The 27198-nt window shown below is 44.2% G+C and overlaps 1 protein-coding gene and 1 long non-coding RNA gene across 2 annotated transcripts in view; one reads left to right on the top strand and one right to left on the bottom strand.

Moving 5' to 3' along the window:
• Positions 1-21931, bottom strand: part of LOC130255769 (uncharacterized) — a 47043-nt gene extending 25112 nt beyond the window's left edge. The window contains exon 1 of the long non-coding RNA XR_008840984.1: positions 21852-21931. This is a non-coding gene — a long non-coding RNA (uncharacterized LOC130255769). The remainder of the gene's footprint in view (positions 1-21851) is intronic.
• IQCA1 (IQ motif containing with AAA domain 1) overlaps positions 1-27198 on the top strand; it is a 96212-nt gene that overhangs the window by 59257 nt on the left and 9757 nt on the right. Inside the window, exons 10-16 of the mRNA XM_056496771.1 lie at positions 4911-5017; positions 5215-5310; positions 11528-11592; positions 14031-14113; positions 16436-16543; positions 18638-18837; positions 26791-26877. Coding sequence (XP_056352746.1) covers positions 4911-5017; positions 5215-5310; positions 11528-11592; positions 14031-14113; positions 16436-16543; positions 18638-18837; positions 26791-26877 — 746 coding nt within the window. The remainder of the gene's footprint in view (positions 1-4910; positions 5018-5214; positions 5311-11527; positions 11593-14030; positions 14114-16435; positions 16544-18637; positions 18838-26790; positions 26878-27198) is intronic.

Genomic DNA, 27198 nt, shown 5'->3' with positions numbered 1-27198 from the left:
TGTTTTCATACTCCTGCAACTCTACCTGTCCTGTCTCCTTCAAGAGTGAGAACTCTTGGCAAGAGTTCATGGATTCCTTCACAGCATCCACAGCTTCTCAAATTATTTTTGATTGTATGTTTGAATAGGAGGAGCATCAAAACTCTGAATGTATTTGCTTCATGCTAAAACATAACTCAGACTTTCAGCAAGGGGCCTGGCTGGTTTTTTACCAGAAAGCACCAAAAAGCAGGGATTTCATAATAAAAATCATGAAAGGGCATTTCATTCTTTTCCAGATCTCTCCTCTCCTCTGCTTTTGATACTTCTGTTTATCTCTTCAGCACTTGTCTTCAATGCTCACCCTGAATCACAAGTGAGTTAGGAAGTCCTGTACTGGCCTAAAGTGGAAAATTGGGTTATTTTTGCTGTATCTCTGCAGATTCTGTTCTAAAACAATGTGGAAAAATATCTTTTCTGCTCTCCACTCTTCAGAGTTAGTGCCTTGCTAAAGTTCCTCCTATGAAAAGTCTCCATTATTCCCTCCTGCTGACAAATTACTGGCATCAGTTTTTCTGCCTGGTTTGAGCTGGCTGGAGAGAAAGAAGTGAACAACTTGCTAAATGTGCATCAGTAGTTTGGCCTGACCTCTGCCTTGTAACAATTAGGATTTTCTTACACGTTATAAATCACAGAGCAGCTTTCTGGCTAAAAGGGAGCTTTGCATCCCATCTGCTCTCAAATACCACGTCAGAACCCTGCTGAAGGCAGCAGGAGCTTTAGATAAGGATCAAATCCATCCCAGCTTCTTTCCTTAGCTGGCCAAGGATGAAATGGCACCTGGAACTCCAAACCAGCCATGGCAAGAGTGGGGCTCCCACCCTGGGGCAGGGAAGGAGCAGAGTGGAAGCAGCAGAAGGGAGGCAGGAGGGGTTTGCCTTGGAGGAAACATGCTCAGCACAGCAGTGGATCTCAGAGTGAGGAGTAAAAACACCACAGGGGTCAATAGGTTACTTTGACAGCAATGGAGACTCCCAAATTTCACACCTATCTCGTGTAATAAGCCAGGGGGATTACAAGGGGATGGGGGATTTGTCACCCAAACTGTATCTGAACACCAGCACTGCCATTCCCTGCAGACTCCTGCTTTGAGCCCTGCAAACACAGAACTTTTTGGGGTTATTCACACAGTATGAGTGCCTCTGTGATTCCCATTTCCCACTTAAACACCCACACATCTCCAGCCCATCCTGCTGGAGCTGACAGCTACTCCCCAGCTCTGAAGGCACATGAGAAGGAGCCTTTTCTGCACAGAGCACAACCAGAAACCCTCAGAGTGGAAAAGCTCTCTTGCAGGCTTCAAAGAATTCCTGCAGTTCTGTCTTAGGCACAGGAAGAGTCTATAGCTGTGCAGTTAAACTTCAGATGGGTTGGGTTTTTTCCCTCCTTCTCTCCTGGTGAACCAGGTCTATTTGACACCACACTTATTTTTAGTAAACAGCTGTTAATTCCTCCTTGCAGCACAATCCCCTTCCTCATTCACAAGCACTTTGGGCTTTTCATTGCAGGGCACTCACAAAATACTGCCTGGGGGCTGTCCAAAATTATTTTATTTTTAATCTAACCATGGATTCTTTGGTCATCAGAATCAAATCTACAACAGCATCCACCCAGAACAGTGCAAACAGCCTCTTGTATTTTCAGTTTTAGGCTGCTTTCCTCTCAGTAGCAGAATTATAGAGGAAAAAATAGGTCTGAGTTTGGACTTTCTACTGAGAACTTCTTTCCTAATCTTATGTAGATATAGGCCACTTGCTATCAGCTTTTGCACAGAAGCTCAGATTTATTAGTGCAGAAATCTTGAAAACATGATTCAAGCAACAGAGCTTGATTAAGAAATGTTTGTATCAGGAGTAATTCAAATAAGTATGTCTAAATTTACCTAAATGAGAGCTAACCAAACAACAAACATCTTTGTTTTGTCACACCCCCCAACACCTAATTTTAAGAAAGTGTTCCCATCCAATGAAACTGGTGCTTTATACCTAGCTTAGTTAAATAATCTTTAAAATATAGATCAGTTATGAGAAAAAAAATCTAAAGATTTCACTTACAAACTTTTTCATTCTGTGTTTTTAACTCCTCTACCAAGCTAGAGCTGCTGCCTGCACTTCACTGGAATTCATGAAGCCTTTTATCCTCCTAGAACTGTATCTGGCAGTTTTTCTGGTTGCTAAACTACACTTGACAAGCTCTAAAACCTTTATTTTAAATGATGTGGTTGGGAACAGCCACTTGGTGTGACATCTCCTTTCACACTGGAATAGCCAGAGTTTATGTGGAGCAAATGTAAGGCTGAGCCATTCCCTCCCTTTTCCTGGGGTGTATTTTTGCACTGTGAGGCAGCAATGTGCTATTTCCCCCATTCTATAGATAACCAGTTGATATTTATGACTTGCTCAGTGTCACAGAGGATATTTGAGTTCAAATACTCCATGATGTCTCCAAATTTTCCTTTAAGGTGTGGTGATACTTTGTATTTTTAACCAGCCTTCAAAAGATTCAGATCCTTTTGCCAGAGGTTCAAAGTGGCCATTTCAAGAGAAGCTTCATGCTTCAAATAAATATATTGCAAGTGTTAGTCACAGGCTGTTCTCTAAAATTCTGGAATATTGGAGTTCCCTACTGGCCTGCAGAGCTGGGATGCTGATTTAGGAGTGGTCTGGGCTGCCTTTGAGCCCTGAGCTAACTGTGCATATAAAACAATCCCAAAATAAGCATACACTATTTTAGAAAAGGTGACATAAATTTCACAGGCACAGAAATAGCTCCTGGAGCTGGCTGACCCTGCCTGTAACAAAATACCAGACTCTGCTGACCAGCCAGTGAAAACATAACATCCTTAGCCTCCTGACCCTCCTTTAAAATTAACTTTGAAACATTTTGTTGATCTATAAAAGAATAACAGAGCATCTAACACCTATGAGTTATTGATCTCTCTACTAAAATTAGGCACCTCTAACCCAGTGGTTAATGTAACACTCAGATAACTCATTGCCAGGTAATATCAGAGCCTGGGGGGACCCTCCCTGGATTGCCTGCAGTGGGTATTAACCACTAATCAATCTACAAAATGACAACAAACAATTATGAAAAAACAGAATAGAAAAACCTACAGATCCCCCTATGAAAAATAAATATCTAAAGCCTTGTACTCCTGTGAAAACATAGCACTTGCAACCTGTTGACCCAGTCAAGAAAGTGTTTAAAAATTCACATAACTCCTGTGTAATGTCCCCTTTCCCCAAGGCTGGAATTCCAGGCTGGAGGAGCTACCTCATAACTTGGGCAAATCAGCTTTTCTTCCTGAAATATTACATGGCATCTGTCATGCCCTCTGATGACCCACAAGTAATTTAAAGAAATTAAATGTCTGTACTTTGGAGTTTCTTCAATTACCAAAATATCCCTTGTCCTGCTCCATCCCCACCATTCTCAGTAGTGAAATTAAGGTTGCTCACCTGCAAGAACTATTCCCTCTACAAATTGTGTAAATCTTCAAATCCTCTGTGTGGAATTGGGCCCTGAAATTTTGCTGGGGGATGGAAAGAGCAGCCAGTCTTGGATTAAATACAGCTTGGATGTTAAAACCTTTCTGAATTTGCCTTCAGCAGGCAAGGGGTGCAGGGGAGAATATCTGTACAAAACAGATTCACAGAGGAGCCAAGGTCTTAAAGTGGAAAACTATCATTTCAAATCATCAGGAAATTGAATTAGCACATACAGCTGGAGATTAGCTGTCATTTAGGAAGATACAATCAGAGCTTGAAAGGCAAGATATGAATTGTCTTCCTTCAAATTAACTCAAGAAGTGTAGGAAAAAAAAGAGGTGTTTCCATTAAAATAAGGCACTTTGCAAATAGCAGAGAACTCAGATATGCACTGAGCTCGTCAGACTTCATTTAGTTTTCTTTCTAAAGAGCAAATTGCAGTTTGCCTCAACAAAAATAACGAGCTGCACCTCAGGATCATTAGGTACTTTATCATAAATAGCTTTTTTTTCATCACTGGTTTCACAAATTTGCTGTGACTGGGTGTTAGGTTTCCTTATTACCTCTCCTTGCACAGCACTTCAGAACAGAGGGGCTGCATCAGGTGGGTCTTGTCTCTTTTTGGGCTGAACTGCCTTTCCATTTCTGCATCAAGCTTCAAATTCCCCAAAGTGCAGCCTCTGTGTGGCCATGCATCCCCTCTGGACCACCTGCAGGTTATTGCTCTGTCACACTTACTGTCCCCTCCCTCTCTCCCACTTCCACCTGCTCAGTGCTGGTTTCATTCCTATTCCAGTGGTCCTACTCCCATATTTCAGCCTCCTGGGAATTACTACAAAGGCCAACTCACCAGGATGCAGCAGCTTTAACTGAGCCATGGGGAGAGCAGGGAAATTTGTGGTTTGAATTAACCCCCTTCCTTTGGTCCCCAAGCCTGTGACACTCGTGGAGAGCACATCCTGCAGGGCAGGAGCCATCCCTGTGCCTTCTTCATGGAGAAGATTTAAACCCTATGCTGTTAAATAGAATAAAATAATGGCAAAATCAGGCATGGGACAGGGCTCTTGGAGACTGAGCACACTCCAGGCTTTCAGCTTTACAACCTCCAAATGACAGCCTCAGTATCCCATTATCCTCCTGAATCCTGATACAATTTTGCAACCCAAGGCAAAAGAAGAAATCCCTTAGCCCCAAGATTTGCAGATCCTAACACAACAGGGCTCAGAACTTGGTCAGGGTCCCTAGAGCCTGCTACTTTCACTCAGCTCATCATTTAATAAAAGCTGCCTGCAACTACCCTTTCTTTTGCCTCCAGAAGCAGCTGGAGAAACCAATGGCTTCTGTAACTTCTCCCCCTTTTTTCTTTCTTTTGGATAACAGTCTTTTGGGAGAACAGAGATAACAAATCGGATTTTCTCCAGGATCATGACCCAGAGCTGATCAAAGGAGGGGAACGGGAAGAAGTGGAGGAAGAGATCAGAGTGCAGGTGTGCTTACAATAGCAAGAGGACACTCATCATGTGCATTGCCTGTGTGTATTTCCCTCCAGCTGTAAGAACTGGCCCTGGCACAGACCTTCCCTCCTTCCAGAGTCCCTACTACCTGTTCTTTGCTGAACAATTGTCTGGGGTGAGGTGGCAGAACAGAAAACTGAGGAAGATTTTGCTGTGTTTGTCTCGAGCAGGTCGATGAAGTGATGCAAGAGAAGCTGCTGAAAGTCAAACAGGCTGTGGATGGAGAGATAGGTACTCATGGTAAAAAACCTGGGAAAGGTGACAAGGTAAGAGCAAGCTGGGAGAGTTGAGGGGCAGTCTCAGTTCCCTGCCCAGGTACAGTGGTGGTCAGTGCAAACCTCGGGTACAAATATCAAAATGTCCCCCCCAAAAAAATTTACTGAATCTCAAGTCAGGAACATCTGAAAATCTCTTCACCTGTGGCTATTTTCAGGGCCTTCTCCATTAGCTCTTGTTCTTTAACTTGCATAAATATTGCTTAGGACAAGTTCAGCTATGCCAGAGATAAATCACTACAAGATATTTCAGATTTTCACCCTCCTGAAATCCTTGGATGCAGTCAAACAGCAAAATGGAAGCAATCCCTCTCTTTAGGATGACTGGTTCAGATTAATAGTTTTCCAACAAAAACAGGGATCTGCAGGCCAGTGAGTTTTCCAGCTGCTGGCTGTTTTCCTCCTAAATAAGGACTGGTTATTATGTTTCAAGACTGTACACCAAAAAAAAATTCCCTCTGAATGTTTTGATGAAACCTTTTATTTGTCTGTAACACCACATAGATCACACACAGCCAGGTAGTCATTATGTTACTACATCCTATTGAAGGGTTTGGGAATTTGCAATTAAGCCAAGTTTATTTAGGCATAAAAAATAGGTTAAATCCCCCAAAACACAACACATGTCATGTTCACATCTAGTTTTACAGCATTATCATATAAAGAATTCCACAGCTTGTGGTTCTCTAAAATTCCTTACCAAAGCATTTAAATTAGAGATCATGTCAGTGCAAAATAACTCAAAGCTTACACCCCACCACTCAATCAGCAGATCCACTTAAAATCCTCAGGGCAAATAGCCAACCCTAATCTCATGCTGTATTTCATTTCTGTAATACCTTTTAGCATGCAAATACTTGCTGTTGCTCTACTTCTACTCAAATTATCTTTAAAAATGCTCTTTCACCTGACAAACGTCCAGGGAAATTCTAATAAGAAAAGTCTGGGGCAGCTCTGAAAGCTGATCCCAATTGGATTCCTAAATCTGTTTCAAAAATAGGGGGGGCTTAAGATATACAGACAAAATATTGCAACAATTTCCCCCAAGTTTTCATGGGCAGACACATTTAGATCAGCTGGTCAGTGCCCTGCTGCAAAATGTCACACTGGAATTACAGAGCTTTATGTTAGGGGCTGGATTGGGTTGTTTTTTTTTCCTTCAATGTAGTGTTGGAATAGCTTAGGGTGGAGGGAGATTATTTAACTTTTATTTTCCAAAGTTGTGCCAGTAGCCTGAAAGAATGAGGTGGGAAAAGAAATACTAATTAGACAATACAAATTTTTTAAAGATTTCATCTTCAAAAACCCCACCCAAGCCAAAACAGTTCTATTTGAGGAATGGGGAACGAAAGGAAAGATGCAGAGTTAGTCAAAACACATCTTCCCTGTGCAAAGACATTTAAAATGTCCATTCAGCATTGGCAAAGGCTTTTTCCAATTAGTATTTGCATAAATATCTCAGTCATAAACCAAACCAGTGCATATCTGTCCACACAGACTGCAGATCTGCTTTAGGATAACCTGGTCTAGATAATAAGAATAATATGAGCTGGAAAGTTTTGGAAATAGCTCATTAATTTATTATTCAGAAAAAAAAAATAAATCTAGTTTTGCAAGCCACATCCAAGGTGCCCCTCAGCTATGCAACATGAAATAACAGGTGGTTATTTCAGGTTCTCATTGTAGCCAGGAGCATGTCTGGGGTACAATGTGAAACATCCCCCTGCCAAAAAAAAAAATGGGGATATTCTGCATTCTCAAGAGAATTCAACATTCTTCAGAGGAATCAGACCTTTTCCTGCACTCTGGCAGTGGGCAAGGGGCAGTGAAAGGGTAATTTCTTTAGGAGAACTTTCACAGGTGGGATTTTGTGTCTAGGGACCATCATCCCAAATTCCTGATGCCACATTTGGCCATTCCCTCTGTTTTAGGGAGGGATTTCTTCTGCTCTCTTTGTCAGGTATAGTCCCTACCAGAGGCAGGTGTTCTGTGCCTTTCCAAGCCTTAAGATGAGTAGATCACAACTCAGAAATTTTTTGTCAAATCCATATTCAATACAAGAAATCTGCCTGACCCACAGGAACCAATCTGAGTTATAAAGTCTCTTTATGGGGAATACAGCAAGGACATTTTGGAACTGGACTCTAAAGGGAAATTTCTCCCCTCCAGTCAGTGTTCCAGACATCTCAGGTCTTAGATTTAAGAAAAATATTATATAACAGCTCCATGCCTACCCAGAGCAACTCCTTTATTTCCATAAGTACTTTATCACTGCTTCCCAAACCTTCAAATACCACTTACTGCTAAAAGCTGATACTTAACCCTACCAAGAGCTGCTCTTAGAGCTCCTGAAGATAAGAACCCCATTTGCCAGCTTTGTGGAAGAACAAACTTGGGTGAAAAAAATTGTTCTTCTCATGACAAGTGGGTCTCCAGAGCAGTAGACTGATCTGGAAATAGCAAAACTAATTAGATTGCACCTAATACTCACAAAACCACACTGCTGTCACTGGAGTCACAGATCCTGTGCCTCTTTCCAAGCTGGAAGCAGACTGTCCCACCTTTATGACCCAGCTCTAATGGGGTAGAGCAGTGTCCTCTCTAAGAGACACACTTTGATGGACTCTGATTCTTCCTAGTCCAATGTCTGTCACTAGAAAGAGGATGAAGATACAACAAAAATAGAGGAATGTGGGTCAGCTCTGCTGTAAACTGCATTTCCCTTCACTTTGCACAGTGGCAGCTCATCCCCTGCCCAGGCAGGCATCACAAGCTGGGACTGGGAGCACTGGGAAAGGACAGGCTGAGGAAAGGCTGGAGGGAGATGTCCTCTGAGTGAGGAGCATGGCAGTCACTGACCTGGAAGTTACATTAAAGAGCTTATCAGAGGGCTTTCTCTCAAACCATTGTGCTGCTTTTCCTGCTCTGCTCCCCCAAGGATTTATTTCTGATCCCCACTGCAGGTAAAGCAATGCATTAGAAATGAACACACCCACAGATACACAAAGGCATGGCCAGAATTCAGGAGAAAAAAAAACAAAAAACAAAACAACCAAAAAAAAAGAGACACAGAAAACCCAGGAAAGGGGGACATGGGAACCTAAGTGTGGAAAACTTGCTTCAACACAGCTTTGGAGATCCCTTTTTGGTGAAACTGGGCAGAAGCAAAGCAAACCATAAGTGGCTGTGACAGAAATATTGACCAGAGCAAAGCCAAAGAGGAGGAGGCCAGAAGAGAAGCTGGGTGAGAACTGAGGAAAGGCTGGGCTGGAGGGCTGTGATTCCCAAGCCCTGCTGGATTTGCTGTGACTGCTGCACACAGAGCTCTCAGCCAGCTGTGGGATCTGTAGCCTCTTTGGATGCTGTGCCTAAATCCAGCAGGGATTGCAGATCTGAGTCCTTCATTCAGCAAGTTCATTAATCACTGGGAACATCTTTGTCTAAGCATTTTTCAGTGCAAGTGTCAGAAGCTGCTTGTTTTAGCAGTGCCAGAAAAGACTTCTCAGCCCAGGCCCAGTGCAAATCTGCACTGGCTCCCATCTTAAGCATCTCACAGAATCCAAGGAATCCACTAAAAATCTGCATCAGCTGCTGCTGGTTTCCCTTAAACCACAGGAGCACTTTCCTCTTGTTCCTTTTCCACAAGGAAACCTACAAGAAACACAGAGAGGGACTTGTTACAGCAGCATGTAGCGACGAGGAGGAAGGGCTTCAAACTGAGAGTAGGTTTAGATGGGATTTTAGGAAAAAATTCCTCTCTGTGAGGGTGGTGAGGTCCTGGCACAGGTGCCCAGAGAATCCCTGGCAGTGTCCAAGACCAGGCTGGATGGGGTTTGGAACAGCCTGGGACAGTGGAAGGTGTCCCTGCCCATGGCATGGATGGAACTGGGCAATCTTCCAAACCAGCCATTCCATGATTCCGTGAGCCACGGTGGCCATAGCTGCAGCCAGGGCTTGGCAGACACAGCCAAAGGGTGACACAGATCCTCCAGTTTCAACAATTTCCCTCAGAGAGACATTTCCCTCTCCCTGCTGGTGCCATTCCAGCAGCAGGCAGTGCTCTGGAATTTGGTCTGAAATCATGTTCTTGTCTGCTCCAACCCCTGAGCAGCCCAAAGCACTCTGAGCAAGAGCAGTGGGCAGAGGGGCAGCCCTGTGTCCTTGCCAGCTGCCACCTGAGCATCTCACTCCATGGACTTACCAAAGCAGGAAATCACCCAGCCAGAGGATGGCCACACAGAAGCTCAAGTGACATTCCAGAGAGAGAAGCCAGGAGATTTCCATTCCAAATGATGAGCGTGTTCACATTCATTAAACATTATCATTTTCTAAATAAAAGCCATTCCCAGTAAGACATTTTGGAGGCAAGCCATTGTCTACAATTCATATTTGCCCTTATCACATCTCAGCCTGTGCCAAATTCCCCACAAATGCTGTTGTTAATTAGGAAAACACATTTTTCCTCGGCACAGTTCATTTTTGTTTTGCTCTGGAGTTACTTTATTGGTGAAGCTGCCTTGAGGACAATACCAGTTGGCCAATAAATTCAACATATGCTTAGTGTCTTTACATAGGTTGAAACGAGCTTTTCTTCAGACCTGAATATATGTAATTTCTGGCTTCTTGGAAGAGATGTTAAAAAGACAAAACAGGAGGAACAGCAAAAATAAACCAGTGACAGTCTCAATATTTCTGCAGTTGTTAAAACAGCATGGCATGTGCTTTCTTCTTCCCATTCCTTTTCTTCAAAACAAAATCCCCTCTGGCACATTGGGATGAATATATGCTGCCAAACTTAGTTCTGTAAAGAAACCAAAGTATAGCTCTCCAAATACAGAGTTGTTTGCTTTATCCTAACCCAAAACATAAAAACATCTCCTTTTCCCAGTTAGCTGGGTTTAGGCTGCATTTTTATCTGGATTATCTTTGTGGCATCATAAACAGTAACAGGGGATTGAACCACAGGTTACTTACATTGTCTCTATGCTTGAAACCCTGAAACTGGTGTATTCCTGAAGGCTGCTGATCTATTCTGTGAAAAAGCCCAGCATTTTCCAGATAATTGGATAGGATTTTTTTAACTCAACAACACAGCCTCCAGAGCTCTGCAGAAGTATTCACCATTATAAAAGAAGCAAAGTAAATGACTGTATTCCCAGGAAAGTGAACATAAACGTTTGGAAAGAAGAAGCTGTCTTGTTCAACTAAGCATTTAAGCACGTGCTTAAATTTAAGCTGTTGGAGAAATCCCCTGGTGCACCAAGGTTTCTGTGTAAACAGTTCCACTGGAGCAATCCTGAAGTGCTTTGCAGGACTGGAGCTCAGGCACCAGTGGTGGGCACTAACCTGGATTAATGATGCCCTCTCCACACTACTAATTATCCCTGACCATATTTATGGCTCCTGAGCTGTAATTAATGGAAGGGCTTGACAAGCCTGAGTCACATCTTCCTTATTTGCCACGAGTTTTTTTTGTAATGTGTAAAGAAACGAGTCAAAATCTTTCTGTAGTGATACTGTGGTGAAAATATGAAACGAGCAGGTTGTGTTTTTCTGACCTCTTCAGCTTCTTTCCTGAGGCATTAGGAAAGAGAAGGATGTCCAGTGGTTAGGAGGGTAGCCTGAGTCTCAGGAGCTTTTACCCTCAGGGAAGCTGCTTATATATTTTACTTCAATATACATGTATTTTTTTAAAAAAAGGCAATCTCTGGAACAGCTACTTGGACCCCACACCCTTTTCCTTCCTGCTTCCTTCTTGAGCAAGGGCCATATCCCCCCTCACCCACAGAACTGGGTTCCAGAAGAAATCATGGAATAAGAATCACACAATTGGAAAAGGTCTCTGAGAGATCATCAAGTCCAACCCTTAACCTGCACTGCCAGGGCCACCACTAAACCATGTCCCCAAGTGCCATTTCCATTAAATCCCTCCAGGGTTGGGGATTCCAGCACTACCCTGGGCAGCTGTGCCCAATAAAAAATTGTCAAACATCCAACCAAAAGGAAGGAGAGAAGCTTCTTGGAGCAAAATGACCCTAGGATGCTTTCCTATGTAGCAGTGGGACTCTTTAAGGATGTGATTTTTCCCTTTGGGCTACAATCAGACACTGAAACATTGGCTGTTCTGGCCCTCAGTTTGCTTCAGTACGTTCAAAAATATTTATCTGTGCTGAAGTCACTAATTCCTGCTTGCTTGTGTGATCTTCAGGGAAGCAGGAAGGCACCAGGGAAGAAAAAGATATCTGAGCTGGAGAAAGATCTGACTCCTGACAGGTAAGGAGAACCTCTCTGCATTAGGTCTGCAATATCAACCTTGGTTTTCCTCATCTTCACCAACAAACACAAATTAAAATCCCCATCCTGCTAGCACACACCAGGACCAGTCCCACCACCTCCAAGCAGGTTAATTCCAGTTTGCAGAGCTAGCACATGTGCCATTTCAGCAGGATGTTGTGCCTCTTTCCACCCTCTCTGCAGGTGCAGAAGCACCTGGCAGGTTTGTTGACTGTCAGATTTTCCATCCAGCTGGAGCCTGATAAGGGAGGCTGCAGACAGCCCCTGCACTCCATAAATCCCCCTTCATGGCTGGGCTGCAGTGTACATACCATAAATCAGTCATGGATCAGGAAGGGTCCTGGCAGACCTGACCATTTCTTGTGCCCTTCTTTTATTTGGAGGATCTGAGAGGATTTCTTCTCCTGCCCTGCCATTTTCAATGAGAGTGATGTGTTCCCTGATAATCCAGCCATTTTTCACCTGTGCACACAACAGAGACACCACCACAGGGACCAGCAGATCCAGGAGCAGGGCTGGAGAGCAGCACAATGACAATGTGCAAGAACAGCAAGACCTGGACCCAACTATTTGGGTGCTGGCACCACACAATCAGCCAATGATCTCTTTACCTGCTTTAAAACACATTTTAAAAAAAAAACCTCCAAGCAAATATTTAAAATCCATGTCTCATGGATTATAACACAGCAGGACCTCTTCTACAGAGCAGTGCCAAATTCTACTAAGGATGCATATATTCCCTGCTTTTAAAACTGCTCTTGCACATACCTGCTTCCTTATATATAAACTTACCATGCAGCCAGCTGAAAACATGAGCTTTTTAGTAGTTGGCTTTTTATCTGGCATTTTGGCTCCTTGCTTTGCTCTTCCCTGCTGAGCATTTCAGAAATAACCCAGAGAGGGGATGAATAAGATTCAAAATCTCCATTTTGGCCCAGTGAAGGGAGCACAGGGGGCTTCAGTCAACAAAGACTGGTCACATCACACTCCCTTGGAGGAGGCTCAGGACATGCATCATTTAACTGGCACAGTAAAAATAATAAACCAGGAAAAGTAGAAGTCCTGCTCCCACCAGAGCTGCCAGGTTAGTCCCATTCCACCTTCTGCCTGTTTTATGGTGCATTCCCAACATAAAACCACAGATGATGAAAGCAAGAGTCAGAGCAGCAAAATCAACCTTGTTGAAGGTGCATTAAATTTTGGATTTGCTTATTGCTACTCCTACATTAATTGTGCCACTAAGACTGCATAAACATAAAACTCCTCAGCTGAAATGGAAAAAAGGCTGCAGACCTCAAATTATACCTGTAGGTTTATTAGCCAGCTGAAAGGCACTATTAAATATATTTATTGCAGCCAGACCAGGACATCCCAATTAAGATAGGTGAGAAAGACAGAATAATTGAGGAGACAGAATGTGAAAAGTCTGCAAAAACACTGAGAGATCTTAAAAGATTAAAATCAATACTGTTTATGCTGTCAATACACTAAGAATTTCTGACAGGTTTATTCAGTTTACATCATCCTGGAAGCAGTATTACTCTATAAAACCAAGTGCCAAAAGTGCTATTAAAATTAATACTTAGAATTCCAAAAGAGAGTGTAGAGAACATCCACATCAATAGAAAACCACACACAAATGTAAGTGTTTTAACTCCTTCATTATTGGGATCTACTTCCAGCCACTAATGGGGGTGGGGAGAAATTTCCACTGGGGAAGTTTTTCCCATTTCATGGAATCCCAGAGTGGTTTGGGTTGGAAGGGACCCTAAAGCTCATCCAGTTCCACCCCCTGCCATGAGCAGGGACACCTTCCACTGTCCCAGTTTGCTCCAAGCCCTGTCCAGCCTGGCCTGGGACATTTCCAGGGATGGGGCAACACTTTCACTGAGTGTTCTTGCCCCAGTCCCCCTCTGGCCAGCCTGACCACAACACTGCAGGGGGTGGGTCTGAGTGAGGCATTCCTGGTGTGTTCCCAGAGAGATGAGGCTGTCTGTTGCCAACACAATGAATTCCAAGAAGAATTAATGAATTAGTACTAATTGGAGAGCTGAGTGAATAGGTACAGTAGTGTTAGGATTGCCATTATTGTGTAATTTAAAAATAATTTCCCAGTAATTGATATTAATGAATGAGTCCATTACACAAGTCATAACTGATCTGGCATCACCTGGAAATGGGTAAATGGAGTCAGCAGGAGAGGGGCACCCAGCGTGTGAGGGAGGGACAGAGATTGCTCACCACAGCACAGAGAGCTGTGCTCATTGATTTCACATTGATGGCCCTAATCACTGCTACCTCCCAGCCACAAAGTGCTTTTGTAAAGCTGGGCAAACACAAATAACTCTCAGGCTGCCTCATTTCTGAGAGGACTGAGCTTTTCCTGACCCTTTCTGAATGATGTCTCTTGCCTGTAGGACCATTGATTCCCTGTTCCAGGAACTTGCAGAGGAAGGATTGCTCATCCAAGTCAAGAACGTGAATCTCTCTGACTACATTGGTAAAGTACCCCTTTTACAGCAAAGGTGGTGTTTGATCAAACCTCCAGCCATCCCACCTTCACTGACCCCTGTTTCCAGACTTCAAGACTCACTGCACTTTGAATATCTAAAGCCAGGTATGCAAATCAGGTCTGTTTCTGCAGGCTGCTCAGGACCTTTCACTTCTGCTACTGAACCCAGGAGCTGTTTGCAGAGCTGGTGTTTAACTCCAGCCTTGAATGGCTGTGGATGTTCCAACCACTCTGAGGTTGAACCAGAACATCCTTTAAGGAGCCCTTGCCAGGCAGTGGCAGGACAGTGCAAGTCTAACAGAGCAGGAGTCATAATTCATGCAGGATATATCCCAGAGAACAGCAAAAATTGTACCTCCAGCTTTTGTTCATTGAGCAGAGGAGACTCAGCCCCTTCCCTGCACCTCCCTGACTGCCCACAGACTTTGAGCAGTGCTTTGAGGCATATCTGGCCCTTCATTTGAGTAAGGTTTGTCTCTGCCTAGTTCTGCATTTCAGACTCCTCTTGTCTGGTTTCTGTTACCTGCAACTGCAGCCAGACCTGCTTAAGTGTATGCTATACAGAAAAAAAAGAGGGGGTAAAAAAACCCCAAACCCCACATTTTCAGATGTTAGAGGGGTCTAACACCACGTCCACAAACATTTGGTGACACACAGTGAAATCACAGCATCTTAAGAGCAAAAAATCCCCCAAGATTCAGGTAGCTTCAAAGGCCATGGTTGGAATTTGCAGCTATCCAGCAGCAGCTGTGCTACAGGCTGATAGTACAAGGCTAAGGCACAAAAGACAAATTCCCTTCTATCACTATGTTTATATCAGCTCTTGGAAGCACCAGTCCAGTCTCCAGAGCCTCATCCCATTCCTCTGAAGAGTGAACAAATGTCCCATCCATTTCATGCTCATTAAACACCATGAAGTAAAGGAATATTTTCATTCTTCCTTTGTTCTCCCAACCTATCAAGGTCACTTTTGTCCAACAAGCATTCCCCACCACAAATGCTTTTAAATCAGCACATCTCCCACTATTTTTTGAAATCCAGAAAAACTCTCTTGAAAGGTCCAAGGACACAATCAAAGGCTGCATCTGCTCAGCCTTCCAGGGCTGCAGCCTGAGGAAGGTCACTTCCAGTTCCTGGGGAAAGGACAAAGAGTGGAACTGTGCTGCACAGCCAGTAAAGGCACCGAAATGTCCCCCCTCTATGACAAACTGACATCACTGAACTAATTTTCTTGGTGACCTTATCTAAATTAGTCAGAGAATATCCACTGTGATTTATGTGCAGTTGCAATTAAAGCCTTTGATGCCTTCTAATTAAATCTGTGAAGATTAATTCCTATCCCGTTCTTTTGATTTCTCCTTAAATAAAAGATAAAACCTGAAATTAATTTTATTCTTCATAGGGGAGGGGGCAGTTGCACCAGGGCTTGTCTGCCTTTTTGCCCCCAAATTATACCTCCACTTTTGCTCCTAACCACTGCTAATTTACCTCTGCTCCAGAGGCCTCTTGCCCTCTGCCTTTTTATCTCCAGTAAAACATAATATATTGTTATTTTTCAATAATAATCACCATAATGACATATAATTTATGTTCAAAATAATCACTGACTGCATCACAACTGGTTTTCCTGCTTGTGGCCCATCCTCCTGTATCTTTGTTCTCCAACATTTCTTGGATATGGACTTTGACAGGGCAAGCAATGTGATTATAGCTCTGTAACCAGAGCCAAGGCAAGATTAAATTGTTTCAGTTCACATCAGGGATTTTTCGTTTTCTTGGGTTGTTTTTTTGAAGAAAAGGGGGAGGAAAAAGAGGTGAAGTGCAAAGCAGAGAGCCCCAGTAAATGAGGTGACACACTTACAACACGTCTAACACAGCAAGGAGCTGAGATGGGACCCAGCCAGGGAAAAGCTTGTTAAAATAGCTTTTCCCCCTGTTTGAAATCCTTCTGAGAGCACATGGTTCACTGGGATTCTAGCCCTGCAAAATCCCAAATCCAGGAATCCTTTGCCAGCAGCGTGATTTATGGCACTGCTAATGATTCTTCTCCACAAAGTTTCTTTAAAAGGTTACTCGAAACCGTCTGCTTTCTGCTGAACAACTTCCCCAGCCTGTTCAGCTTCAATTTTCCTTTGCAGTTCACCTTTCTCAGGGCCACATTCCACCAGAACCTTGCCCAGCTTGAGTCCCTGAGCCTGGCTTTGCTGAGTGTGCGTTACACCCCTGTTGTGTGGCTGCTCCTCAATCCCTGAATTGTGCTTTTTACAGCAACAGTTTCACATTTATTGAGCTCCTGCTTCCTCCTCACAGGCTACTACGACTGCCAGAGGAACACCCGTCGTGAGACAGGTGCCCAGCCCGTGCCCTCCATCCCAGAAGTCAGACAGCTGGTGGCACTCTATGGAATATTGCCCTTGGGTAAGAGCACACCAGAGGGCAAAACACTCCTTTTTTTTTCTTGGAGCCTCGCTTCCTGCCAGAAACATGCATTTTAGTGGCTTTGACAGGGCTTGATTAGTCGTAATCTGCAGCTTTTTGCAGTCTAATTGTTTTCCAATGAAGCCTTCAGAGCGAAGGCTGGATCATTTCAGCAGTGCAGAAAGGCAGAGATCGCCTCTCCAACCCATCTCTGTTTGCATGGCAACAGTTTGTGAATGGCAGCACATAAAGGGAAACCACTTGGGAAAGATAATAGCTAAAACAAGCTCCAGTGATCAAAATTAATCAAGTTAGGGAAGGGCTAAGGTTGCAATTTACCTTTTACAAGCTGGCTAATGTTACTCGGTGCTGCACAAGGCAATCGTTGAAGGAATTAGTCTGGATACATTTTGTACATCGCGGAGAACACTTGTAAATGCCCTTGCAGTTTTAATGCCAGGCTTAGCCAATATCTAGCAAGGCTTTGCTGGGTCAGGTTGTTTGCTTTTAATGTAAAATCTATCCCCTATTTCACTTGGGAATGGCATTATGCCAAACTCCAGTGATTGCAAGAGGTGCCTGTCTTGGGGGCCTTTACTCAAAACCTCGTTTGTGTCCCTTTCCACTCCTGATTGGGTTTTCCAACCTCGATGCTTCACTTGCATCCTTTTCCATTCCTGAGTGGATCCCAGGAGATTTGAACTAGGCATATCCTCCCCCAGGCTGTCAGTGTCTGCTCATCCCCTTTAGAGGGTAAAATGGCCAACATCTGCCTGCCTCCCACCCTGGAAAACAGAGCAAAGCTGACACAGAACTTGTGCTCTTCCCTTCTTCCAAAGTTTGAAAAATACCTTTGAGTAACAAAAGATATTACATGAGCCAAAAAAAAGGTACAGGAATGGTTTCACCTGTGGGGTGATATGTTATGGATGACATTTCACTTAACTGGTCTCCAAACTAGTTCATCATGAGATAATTGTGTATCACAGAAGTGAAAGTTTTTCTCAAAATAGCCACCTGATGGCAAGGAAAGCCCCAGTTTTAATGGCATTAAGGAAATTATAAGCAGCTGAAAGGAGAAAGAATAGTAGAAGCTATACTTCATCTTTAACACAGAGGAGTCTGCTGCTCCCCTCCTAATAAATCTTTGTGCAATAGTAATGGATTGCTATGGAATGACCAAATATTAATAAAGCCTGGGTGGCTGACAACTTCCTACACCCTGCACCGTGCTGGAATAATGGCATTTGTCTCTGTGCTCATTTATTTGGGATGTTAAACCATTAGGACACAGATAACCACCCTGATTGGATTTGTTTTAAATAGCAGCCATCCCCATTAACCCAGAGGGCTTCTCCAGGCTATGGCAAAGGCTCCCTCTGCAGTTTTGGGGCCAGCTTCACTCCCCCAGTCTGAGAGACCTCCAGCTGTAGTGGATGCTCACACAGGTTTTCAAACATGTAAGCACCACCACTATTGACACAGCACATCTGTAGGCATCCAGGTAAAGTAAGCATGGAGTCCCATGGGCATGGATAAAACATTTGACATTTCCTGCTACTTCCACCTCTGGATGTTCACCTGTTCCCAGTTCAGGTGGTGAGAGCTGCAGGGAAGACAAGTTCCATCCCCATTAACCACCTAAATCTGTGCTTGTGTTTTCCCAATGTGAAGCTTTCCCAGGTGATGGATCATATTTGTCAGAGCCCAGGATGAATTTACCTGGAGCAGCCATGGAGACAGAGTGGGGAAATGCTGAGCAGTCACTGCTGCAGGCACAGCAAGGGAAGCACAGCAACCCTGGCACTCACATTTGCTCTAGTCTCAAAATCATTCTTTTAGCTCACATCTGTTTGAAACTGAAGTCTTCCCATCAGAAAGTACAATAAGGGTGGATGGGTCTGAGATGTTAAATCTGCTGGGCTCTCAGCTCTGGTTATACAGAATTGAACTCAAGAGCACTCATGCCACAGTAAGGAAACAATTCATTCACATTATCAATTATTTATGGTGAATAAAAAAGGAGGAATCATTCCATTACCTTTATGGCAGATTTAAATGAAAGCAATAATAGTGCCTTATGACTTTTTACAGGTTCCCAGACCGTCCATGAGAATGCTCCTTTGGTGAAATCCCTGTTGCTGGCAGGACCTGCTGGTGTTGGAAAGAAAATGTTGGTCCATGCCATCTGCACAGAAGCAGGAGCCAACCTCTTCAAACTCACTTCTTCCAACATTGCTGGGAAGTATCCAGGCAAGGATGCCCTGATAATGATGCTTCACATGATTCTCAAGGTGTGGTGTCTTGGGGAATTCTTCACAAATGTGGTCCAGTTTTTTTCTGGGACAAACAGGGAATTATAGTTTATCCGTAAAAAGGAACATCCACACACCTTGGGCAAAGCTGCTCAACCCAATTTGGAATTCCTTCACTACCTTCAAGTGATCAGAACATCAGGAGGAATTTCCCCATGGAAAGGGCTGCCCAGGGAGCAGTGGGTCCCATCCCTGGGGGTGTCCATGGAACAGCTGGATGTGGCACTCAGTGCTCTGGGCTGGTTGAAAGGTGGTGATAAGTCAAAGGTTGGACTTGATCTCAGAGGTCTTTTCCAACCCAAATGATTGTGTCATTCTGTGAAACCACTTGTTGACAGCCAGTGTGTGCAGCTCTGCAGAGGATTTAATGCCCCTGGAGAAATCACTGGGAGCAGCCATATTTTTCACATTAAGATTTATGGGAGCTTTGTGTTACCTTGAATATGAAAAGCAGCCCAGATAAAGAAAATTCTGTTCTCTGTTTATGTGCACATCAGCCAGGAATGCTTGCCATGCAGCATTTAATCAAATGCTAGGCTGGGGGTGGTCAGAAATTTCCTCTCTGGGACTGTTGCTGGACAAGAGCTCTCTCCCCTATATTGCTCTCTGTTTACCTATCAGCAAGCTCTTCAAAAGAAGGAATCCTGGTTCAGGATTACAGGAACAGAAATGTATGAGAAGTCTGGAAATGAAAGCAAGCATATGAACTGTGAAGAACATAGCACAAACCCTTCTCAAAAAAAAAAAAAATACACTATCCTGGCAAGATTCTAAAAGATTCTAAGTCCTCAGCATTTCTGCTCTGGATGGGAGCTGGTAAACATTTCCAGACAAAAAAAAAAGTAGGAAAAAGCCAAACATAATTTTTTTTCCAGTGCCAGTGGTCTACTAAAATTGGCTTTGCTGGGGATTTCTCACTGTATTTTATAGAATCCAGTCTCAGAGCAGGTTTTGTGACAGGTGCCTCTATTCCCAGAAAAGCCACATTTCAGAGTCAGGAGCAAAGCAATCCCTGAGGAGCCTGGTGCCAAGGGAAGGGTGGCAGTGCTGTGATCACACACACCTTTGATGCTGTGGCACTGACACTGGGGCTGGCACTCCCTGACACCATTTAGAGCCATTATGCTGAGCTAACACTCCCTCTTCTCTGCACATTTCACCTTTCTCCACTTCATTTCTCTGCCCTCATCAGTGGCAGAGCTCAGGTCTGGCTGCAGCACAGCACACACTGTCCTTGCCCTCACAGAGTCCCTGCTAGAGCACAAGGGAAATGAGGGAAGGCTTTTTACTCCTGGATGAGGTTCCAGCTGAAGACAGCAAGGGTTTTTTGGTACACTTGCATAGAAATAATATGAGCAATAACACGAGCATGCATAAAATAGAAATTTATACACATTAATAAGTATATATACACATATCATGTATATGTGTGCCTACAGGTACATACAAACCCTTACATTTTTCCACATTAATTAAAAACAACTGGAAACACTCTCCAGCCCCTTCCTCAAAATCATGGGGAGCAGTCCAAGCTTATTTCTCTCTACTTAATCTCTTGCAAAAGACAGTGACATTTCAGTGAACCATCCCCATGAGTTACTGGGATGGAGTTGCTCACAATCACATGGAACCAGGGCTGTCCAAACTTTGCTTACCAAAAGGTGACTTGTTCCAGCTGCAGCAGCAGCACTGCTTCAAACTGCAGCTTTAACAGCAGAGCCAATGGCACAGCACAGGGTTTGTCTTTCTGGATGTTACAGCAGCATGTAGGGACAAGGAGAAATGGCTTCAAACTGAGAGTAGGTTTAGATGGGATATTAAGAAAAAATTCCTCCCTGTGAGGATGCTGAGGCCCTGGCAGAGGTTTCCCAGAGCAGCTGTGGCTGCCCCTGGACCCCTGGAAGTGTCCCAGGCCAGGTTGGATGTGGCTTTGAGCAGCCTGGGACAGTGGCAGGTGTCCCTGCTCATGGCAGGGGGTGGAATGGGATGGGCTTTAAGGTCCCTTCCAGCCCAAGCCAGGCTATGACCCTATGACACAACCCTGGCCTGTCCTAGCATCATTCAAATTCAATGTGTTCAATTTTCTTTCCCAGTTCCTTTGGTTGTTTCACCTCTCCCATTCTGTCCCCATGGCTGAGTCACCAGGACATCCCCATCAGCTGAGGATTTCAGCTCAGATCCTGCAGGTTCTCAGAGCCAGGCTGGAAACAATCCTGCACCCACACAGGCTTTCATCTCTGCAGTGAAAATCCTCCTCTTATTGCTGACAATGCCAAATGTGCCTCATTTCCTCTCTCTCTGGTCAAGTCCATGCAGCATTGACTCAGCCACTGACTCTTGCTGCCTGTACCAGCAAGAATATAGCAAACACCTTAAAATAATTAATTATTCCCTGTTATTGGGCATTTATGAGACCACAGTTAGATTTTTTGTCCAGTATTGTGCTGCCCTGTTAAACACAGGCCTTGACAAGCAGGTCTAGAGGAGAGCAGTGGAGATAAGGGGGCTGGAGTGGAGACACATCTGGACAAATCCAGTTGTTTCAGGCTAAAATAAAGCTGGAGTGAGAGGGGGTTCAGCTGCTGTTTTCAGGGGCTCCATGGGATAATGCAGAGAACAGATCAGACTTTTCCCAGGGGTGCACAGAGATGGGACAAAAAGAAATGGGCACGACTGGCAACAAGGAAAATTGTTCATGTATTAAGGAGAAAGTTTTACAAGGAATCAAAGGACAAGGAATCTCCTATATCCAGGAATTTACTGCTACCCAAGCTGAAGGAAACACAGGGGTAACACACATTCAAAAGAAATTTCTTGACAATAGAAAGCTGACAGTGGTAACTGCCCTCCCCAAAAAGTTCCTTTTTCACCATGGTACAAATATCTGGTTATTTTGAATTACTGTAAGACTACACTGGACAGACAAACCATGGAAATAGTTGGTATCTTGCAGCTGACATTCCATATTTAATATTCCCAGCTTTCAGTCTTACCTGAGCCAGCACAGCACCCCTCATCAGAGGGCCCTGTGTGCAGAGATCACTGAAAATTCCCCCCATCTCCATAACCAGACACTTCTGGGCAGGTTTTTTGGAGACAGCAGCTGTTGTCAAGCCAGCTTTGTACTCCAGCTTCCCAGAAGTGCCTTTATGGAAAGTTAGTCAAGCAAAATCCAGACCTTGCACTGCAAGTTGTGAGTGAATGACAGGAAACATGACAGCTCTTTCCCTCTTATCTTCTGATCCACACAACCACTGTTAAACACCAGGATTTGGTAAATAAGGATTAATGGTGCTCTGTGATAAAGGTGAAGTCACCTCACACTTTTGATCACTTATCCTATGTGCAAACAAAAGAGTTTCTGTAATGAAAGGAAACTCTGGAGAGCATAAAATGTCCATTAGGGAACTTTCCTTCCATAACTGAAATGTTGGCTGCTGGCAGTTGTTTCGTGGGAGACGCCCTAAACAAGTGAATAGGATCGGGGAAAAAATGAAACTTTAATTTGTTTCAGATGCAAAAGCCCAATTCTTTTTTTCTCCCCCTCCCCTTTTCAGGGAGGAGACTTGCAGGAGACACAGCAGCCCTGATCCAAGAGAGGCTTGAGTGTTAGTCCAGGCAGGCATTTTAATGTCATTCAGAGGAAATGACTTCTCATACCAGAGCAGGAAAACACCAACATTTCAATCTGCCTATTCAGGGAGATGTGAGGGAGATTGATACTGAATAGGAAAACTATTGAAAGAGGCTGCAAACACCAAGCTTGAGCACTTGTGTTCTTCATAAAGCCACAGCAAATCCTGCCAGGTCAGCTCTGCTTCAGAGAGAAAAGGGGAGGGTCTGTCTCCAGTAGAGAAGCACTTCCCAGAAATTCCCCCCCCAGAAAACAAAACTCACCCCTCAAGCATGAACCAGAACATGCTGGAATATTTCAATTAAGCCCCATTTCCCAGCCTGAGCTGCCAGCTTCTGCCAAGCAGTCGTTTGGCTCTCCTACATCCCCATAAAATACAGGAACTATGCAAGGAAGGGCAGTGGAGGATGCATGGAAGCAAAAGCAGATCCAGAAAGGAGAGAGGGGAGAATGCCCAACTCAGTGACACAAAAGTGCGGGTAGTTCATGAGGTTTAGCTGCAGGGCAATAAAAATGAGGAGCACAGGGGGTTAATCACTAGCAGAGGGGCTCATCCCCTCTGCAGAGCCACAGCAGCACACAGAGAGCACATTGTGCCCAAAGCCACACGTGGGGAAACATTATCAGTGCAGCTAGACCAGGCTGGGAGGTGGGGACAGAGGTGGCCAGGCAGGGGAGGGGAGCTGTGTGAGTCTGTGTGTGTCAGCAGCTCGGTGTGTGCTGTGCAGGGGCACAGAAATATTGTCCAGAAACATTTCAGCACCATCAGCGCTGGGGACTCTTATCAGGCTCCTTGGGTCTGCTCCTTAGCAAGTCAGAGGTGACTATACAAGTGTTACACCCAAAAAAAGGGATGTGATGGAGTTTATTTAGATGAAGTGATACAACCCCAGCATTTAGAGGCAATAGAATTTTGTGGTCTGCCATAAATTTAATTTTTTCCCATTGATTCATATTCATTTGTTCATAACCACTGCTGTATTGTCCCTTCAGCCAGAGCATTTTTCTGGCAGGTTGAAGAGCTTACCCTAGCTCTTGAGAATTCTCTGTGTTCAACATTTCCATGCCACACAAGACTCTTTCACTCCAGCTAAAATTTGGAAGCAGTACAGTGAGTCTTTCTTCCAGCACCCAAAACAATTCTGCTCTTGGTGCAGCTCAGTCTGCTGGAATTCTTAGAACCTTGAAGTGTTAAGTATCAACAGTGCTCAAATATGCAGTTATTTCTGTGAAAAAGCAGCTTGAACTTGTGCTACCCTAAGGTTAAAAATTAAATTTATCTGTTGCAAGTCATTTTCTGCCTCACAAACCAGAAGACAGTGGCATCATCACTGTAGCACAGGAATATTTAGCTGGTGATAAGGTCTAATTGGAGGTTTCAGTGCAGCATTTCTGGGTGTATAAACTACAGAGCACTAAGCAGTTTTTTAGCAATAACTTGAGCTTCCAAAAATCTTGGGCCTTTAAAAAAAAAAAAATGCATCAAATCCTTCAGTTTGGAGGAGCCTTGTGCAACATGTGCTGGGCAAGAATCAAATTTCTGCATTTTCAAGTGTAACAATTTAACAGTTAAACTCTGGCTCTCAGGTTTGAAAAGTTGAACCCAAGGCTCTCAAACGTGCTGTTTGATCTTTGATGACTGTTGACAGCAGGATGAGAGGGATTTTTTTTTTCCCATAATGATTTTCCAAAGGAGCAAATCTCAGTGTGGTATTAGAAGGGTTAAGGAGCCATCTGCTGGCAGCTCCAACAAATTGTGGAATTGCAGCAAAGCTAATAAAATTTCAATTACAAATTAATTATGTACAGTGCATTTAATTATCCATGGATTCAAACTGTCCATGGATAATTCAAATGGAGCACATTCACACAGGGGGAGATACAGTCAGCTACAGATCTGCCAACAATTTAAATGAGATGCCAATGGATTCTGGGTGCTGATCTGGATTTACAAGAAGAAAGAGCCAGGCCCAAACACAGTGTGTTCAATTGGGTTATATTAATGTCTGTTAACACCTGGAAAATCATGGAGTGGGTTGGGTTGGGAGGGATCTTAAAGCTCATCCATTCCCAGCCCTTCCCATGGGCAGGGACACCTTCCGCTATCCCAGGCTGCTCCAAGCCCTGTCCAACTTGGACACTTCCAGGGATGGAACAGCCACAGCTTTTCTGGGCAACAAATACATGCAGGCCATTTTCTACATTTAGAAAACACAGGGAATTCCCTCTCTAAGAACCAAAACTGAGCTTATTCATTAGGTTTCCACTTAGTTGGGAAATAAAGGGGGCAATGAAGATGAAAGGTGTGACAACAGTGAGTGTTCTCCTGTAAGAGTTAAAATGAATGTATAATCTGATTTCAGCCTTCAGGCTGTGCTTGAAGGGGGCTGCTCACCACAGAAACCATCTCCAAACCAAAGGAGGAATTTCTGCACCTCCCAGCCTGTGGTGACCCCACCAAAGGGACAAATGAAGACACAAGCAGCGTTCAACCTTTGCCAATAGCTTCTGTAGCCTCTGTAACCTTTCCCCCACCTTATTTTCCTGTCACATCCCACTGCAGCATCAGGCACTGGCACTAGACAGGCTCCCCAAGGGATGTGATATATTTTCTGATATGTTGCCTTTACTTTTTTTTAATCTTCACTACTAACACTAAATATTTGAGCTCCTGCCATCCAGCAAAGCAAAAAGCTCAGGAAGGACATTGACCTGTTGGAGTGAGTCCAGAGGAGGCACCAGTCTGATTAGAGGGATGGAACACCTCTCCTACAAGGAAAGGCTGAGACAACTGGGATTGTTCAGCCTAGAAAAGAGAAGGCCTTGGGGTCACCTTAGAGCCCATTCCAGTGCCTGAAAGGGCTACAAGAAAGATGGAGAGAGACAATTTACAGGGGTCTGTAGGGACAGGATAAGGGGGAATGTGTTTAAACTGACAGAGAGTAGATTTGGATGGATATTGGGAAGGAATTGTCCCCTGTGAGGGTGGGCAGGCCCTGAAACAGAATGTCCAGAGAGAGCAGCTGTGGCTGCCCCTGGATCCCTGGGAGTGTCCAAGGCCAGGCTGGATGGGGTATGGAGTAACCTGGGGTAGTAGAAGGTGTCCCTGCCCTTGGCAGTGGTAGAATGGGATGAGCTTTAAGGTCCTTGCAGCCCAAACCATTCCAGGATTCTGCAACCCAACTGTTCTGGACTTGCCATGTTCTAGGACTGACCAGTTGCCATCCATAAAAGTGTCACACACTGACACTGGCACTGCAAAACAAACTGAGCACCCTCAGGACATTCCCTGTGCCCTTGCCCATCCCCAGCCCATTCCTCCTGCACAGACACACTCACTCTGAAACACACCAAAAAATCAGCTCAGTGATGCTCACAACTCAGTTCTTCCTGCCTGGCTGTCAATCAGACAGGAGCTTGTGATGGATTTTGTAAGCTGCCTTCCTGGAAGCAGCAGTTTCAACTAGGGGGAATTAAAGTTAAAAAAAAAATATATATAATAAAGAAAAAAAGAAAGGCAGGATAGAAGGATGCTGTGCCTCTCTCTCTCTCGTTACCGCTGACTCCTCGACTTTTGTTGCTGAGCAAACTCAGAGCCACTGGAAAGTGATTAAAATTTGGCAGCAGAATGTCTAAACCTCTGGAATGGCTCAACCTCTGGCGTTTCTATAGCAATGGGGAAGAGTGCAGGATGTGGAAAAAGCCTGTAGCATTGCTGCCATCCTGCTGTGAACCAGAGGTATCGTGCCTCTGACCTTGGAGCAGGAAAACCCAATTTTGGACACTGCCCCCCCCCACCCCCAAATTTAATTGTTGGGCTCACTGCAAATTAAATGCTGGAGTTTCAACCAGAAGGTTGGCAAATTGTTTTGCTTAATGACTAGTGCCCTCCCTCTCATGCAACACGCCTGTCTCCCCATCCAGAAAATCAGGGTGGGATCCCAGCCTCAGCCTAAAGCTGCTCTTGGACTGTGATTTTCCACTGAACACCAAATCCAGGCTTCCTTTTGCAGGAACACAACTGAATCTGTGCTGAGGCATTAAAGATAAGCATAGCAGACAAAATGATCCAGTTTGGGGTGGGCTCTTGATGCTCAATTCCTAACTAGAAAGAGTTGGATTTGCCAAGGCTGCTGAGCACTGCTATCCATGACTGCTGAACATTCCTGGGCATAAAAAATAAGCCAGGCTAATTGAGCTGCTGAAATCTGGATTCAAAAGCACAGGGACAGGCTCCCAGGTATGAAACTGCAGCTGTTTTAATCAACTCCTTGCCTTTTCTCCCCATTTTCTCCTAGGTGGGCAAGGAACTGCAGCCTTCAGTCGTGTGGATTGGAGACACAGAGAGAATGTTTGCCAAAGGGGCACCAAGGGGAGAAGATGAGGTGAATTCTTCTTTATTTCAGTGCAGATTATTTCTCCTGTTGCACTACAGCCCACACAAAGGAACAAGTGGATTCCTTAGCTTAGCACATACCACTATGACCAGACCTGCCAAAGCTTGCTTGATAATAGCTTGTCTCACTACCTTTTTTTTTTTTTTTTTTTAGCTTTTAAGAGAGTCTTGTTACTTCTTAAGAGCCCCCAAGAGGTCACATTTCTCTCTTCCACCTATCCTTGCTTTATTTAAAAATAGTCCAGTCACTGCTCATCAGTGCACTGGAAAGTAAAAGAGAATAATGGAGAATTTCAAAATATGAGGCAAG

Source organism: Oenanthe melanoleuca, chromosome 7 (assembly GCF_029582105.1).
Source record: "Oenanthe melanoleuca isolate GR-GAL-2019-014 chromosome 7, OMel1.0, whole genome shotgun sequence".
Taxonomy (NCBI): Eukaryota; Metazoa; Chordata; class Aves; order Passeriformes; family Muscicapidae; genus Oenanthe; species Oenanthe melanoleuca.
This window is presented reverse-complemented; position numbering and strand designations above follow the sequence as displayed.